Source organism: Kryptolebias marmoratus, linkage group LG2 (genome assembly GCF_001649575.2).
Source record: "Kryptolebias marmoratus isolate JLee-2015 linkage group LG2, ASM164957v2, whole genome shotgun sequence".
Classification (NCBI taxonomy): Eukaryota; Metazoa; Chordata; class Actinopteri; order Cyprinodontiformes; family Rivulidae; genus Kryptolebias; species Kryptolebias marmoratus.
This window is the reverse complement of record NC_051431.1, coordinates 35836914-35839523: the sequence shown is the minus strand read 5'-3', so window position 1 is coordinate 35839523 and position 2610 is coordinate 35836914. Positions and strand designations below refer to the sequence as shown.

The following is a 2610-nucleotide window of genomic DNA, read 5'->3' as shown; positions in this document are numbered from 1 at the left end:
TCTCAGTCCAGAAATGTGCAGTTCTAGGCACAGCCAAGATACTGCGCAGAACCCTCAAGCTCCCAGGCCTCTGGTAGAGGACCCGAGCTCAGAGGATGAAACAAAGACCACCCGCGGAGGGTGAGAAGGGAATTTTTTTTTTTATATATATATATATATATATATATATATATACATACACACACACACTGCTATATACACACTCTCTATTTCTGAATTGAGAAAGCTCCTCGGATAAGAAGCGAAACGTCTTCAACTACAGAATAGAAGTCCAGTTGTTTTTGGTTTTTAACCGTTTTGAATATATATATGATAACTGAAGACTTTTCATCTGATTTCAGAGATCTAGCCGTTGGTTCAGATTCATACTGGTATGGTTGTATATCCGTTACTCTAGCGAAATCTTCTGGCATTTCTTCATGTTTAAAAAAAGCTTCTTATTCCATTTCCACAAGTAAACAACCAAACAGTAGCAGCGTTCTTGGCCGGCTGAGACACAGCGCACTTCATGAACCCAAGATGGCAACTCTGCCCCTCAAACCACCCACTTCGGAAATTATTGACATAAACGCTAAAAACAGTTTATTTGAGTTTTAGGTCAGAAAAACGGGTTCCTGAAATGTTGTGTGAATGTGTTTGCCTAAATACCATAAAATGTGAATTTTTTGAGATTTGATTTCAGTTCAGCTTTAAGTCCTAAGAAGAGCTGCCATGCAAGTGTCAAAATACAGATCTTACTTCATATTTTTTAATTTATACTTTCCCAATATAAATGGACAACTCTCATGTTGTTGATAAAGTTTGTTTTTTTCAGCCTTCCCAAAATAATATTTTATTAGGGTTAAGGTTATGTAGCTACAGAAATTGTCAAATTAGATATCATTTCTTGATTATCTTTGGTCCTTGAATCAATCAAAGCACTTGTGAAGGCATTGGGCTCATTATCCTTTACTAGAATACAGTAAATTTTTAAGGAACCCAACCAGTGTATTTTTTATTACCTAGTAGATAGTTTAGGGGGGGAAAAAACATAACAGATATCAACATTGTTGGTAGACTTTCTTCCAGGTTGAAATCAGGTTAGATTTGTTCTATAGATGTCAAGCCCCAATCATAGATGCAAACTAAAGTCATATTTATCCAAGTTTATCCAAGTAATACAGGTGCAACTTGCAATTTATTGTGCTAATTAAATAAAACAATAACTTAACTTTAGTTTCCGATATTTTGTCAAAGATAAGGTAACCAACCTGAAGAAGCTTCCAGTCGTTCCAGTCTGCTTATCAGCCAGTCCAGAGAACCAGAAAACTGGGCACAGTTTTTCCTGTTTCCTCTGATAAGAGCAGCTGAGAAGGGGGCAGACGAGAGGGGAAGCATTACGTCAACCTGTGCTATCAGTAAGGCAAACTGTTCTTACTTTTCCATTCTATTTATTGTATCTGCATGTCTGTTTACCCAGTAGTTGATATAAGGAGTTCAGGATAGAGCTCCAGGTCTCTGCAGCCTCCCTTCCAACTACCTCAGCAAAATGAGCTGGACTGCTGTACATATGAAGACGATCAATACACTCCAGAACCAGGCTGATCATCCCCTACAGACACAACTGGGATTAATTTTGCAGCTTTTAACTTCAGCTAGAACTTGAGAGTGCATTGCCCTACAAAGGCAAAGAGCATATGGATGGGATGTTCTTTCCTCATTCTTTTTCAACCTGAAAAAAAACCTAAACCTTTTGGGGGGAGATATCAATTCCATTCCAAAATGCAACAGTTTCTTTGAGAACTTTAAAACACAAGAGCAGCAACTGAAATGGTTGGAAATGGAATGAATCCAAAGATTCTTGTGTGAACTGTACACAGGTATAAAATGGTAAGATAGGTATGATGTAACTAAAACTACAAAGCGACCCAAAACAACTACTCATACTATTTTGTTTGTGATTTTATTGTTGTTTTTACTGTGGGTACCATCATGATAACAAACAAGAAACAGGTCTAGGAACCATTTTGTAACAAATTAGGTGAATTGGCAACAGGTCACTAAGAGGACTGGGTTTAAAAAATGTTTTAGAGAGGCTGAATTTCTCAGAACTAAAAGGTTCCTTATTTGGCAAAAAAATTGTCTGAAAATATTGGAATCTTTGAGAATAATGATCATCAATGGAAAATTGGGAAGACTGAATATCCATCATCTGTAGTACATAATCAAAATATTTCAAAAATCTGGAAAATCTCTGTGAGCAAACAAAAAGACAGAAAGTCAATATTGGATGCCAATGATCTTTGGTCCCTCGGACAGTTTAGCATTAAAACAGATCTGATTCTGGTATGAACATCACTGTATGAATACCTCAACAAATCATTGTAAACACTGGTCGTTGTGCTTTCCACAATTGCTGGTTAAAGCTCGATCATGTAAAGATAAAGCTATACAGGTGCTGGTCATAAAATTAGAATATCATTAAAAAGTAGATTGATTTCAGTAATTCCATTTAAAAAGTGAAACTTGTATATTATATTCATACATTACATACAAACTCATATATTTCAAATGTTTATTTCGTTTAATTTTGATGATTACAAATGACAACAAATGAAAATCTCAAATTTA

The 2610-nt window shown here is 35.8% G+C and overlaps 1 protein-coding gene across 1 annotated transcript in view; it reads right to left on the bottom strand.

Annotated features, from left to right (window-relative positions):
* Positions 1–2610, bottom strand: part of ryr2a (ryanodine receptor 2a (cardiac)) — a 509073-nt gene that overhangs the window by 407866 nt on the left and 98597 nt on the right. The window contains exons 14-15 of the mRNA XM_037973568.1: positions 1456–1591; positions 1251–1346 (exon numbers count right to left, since the gene is read on the bottom strand). Of these exons, the coding sequence (XP_037829496.1) occupies positions 1251–1346; positions 1456–1591 (232 nt within the window). The remainder of the gene's footprint in view (positions 1–1250; positions 1347–1455; positions 1592–2610) is intronic.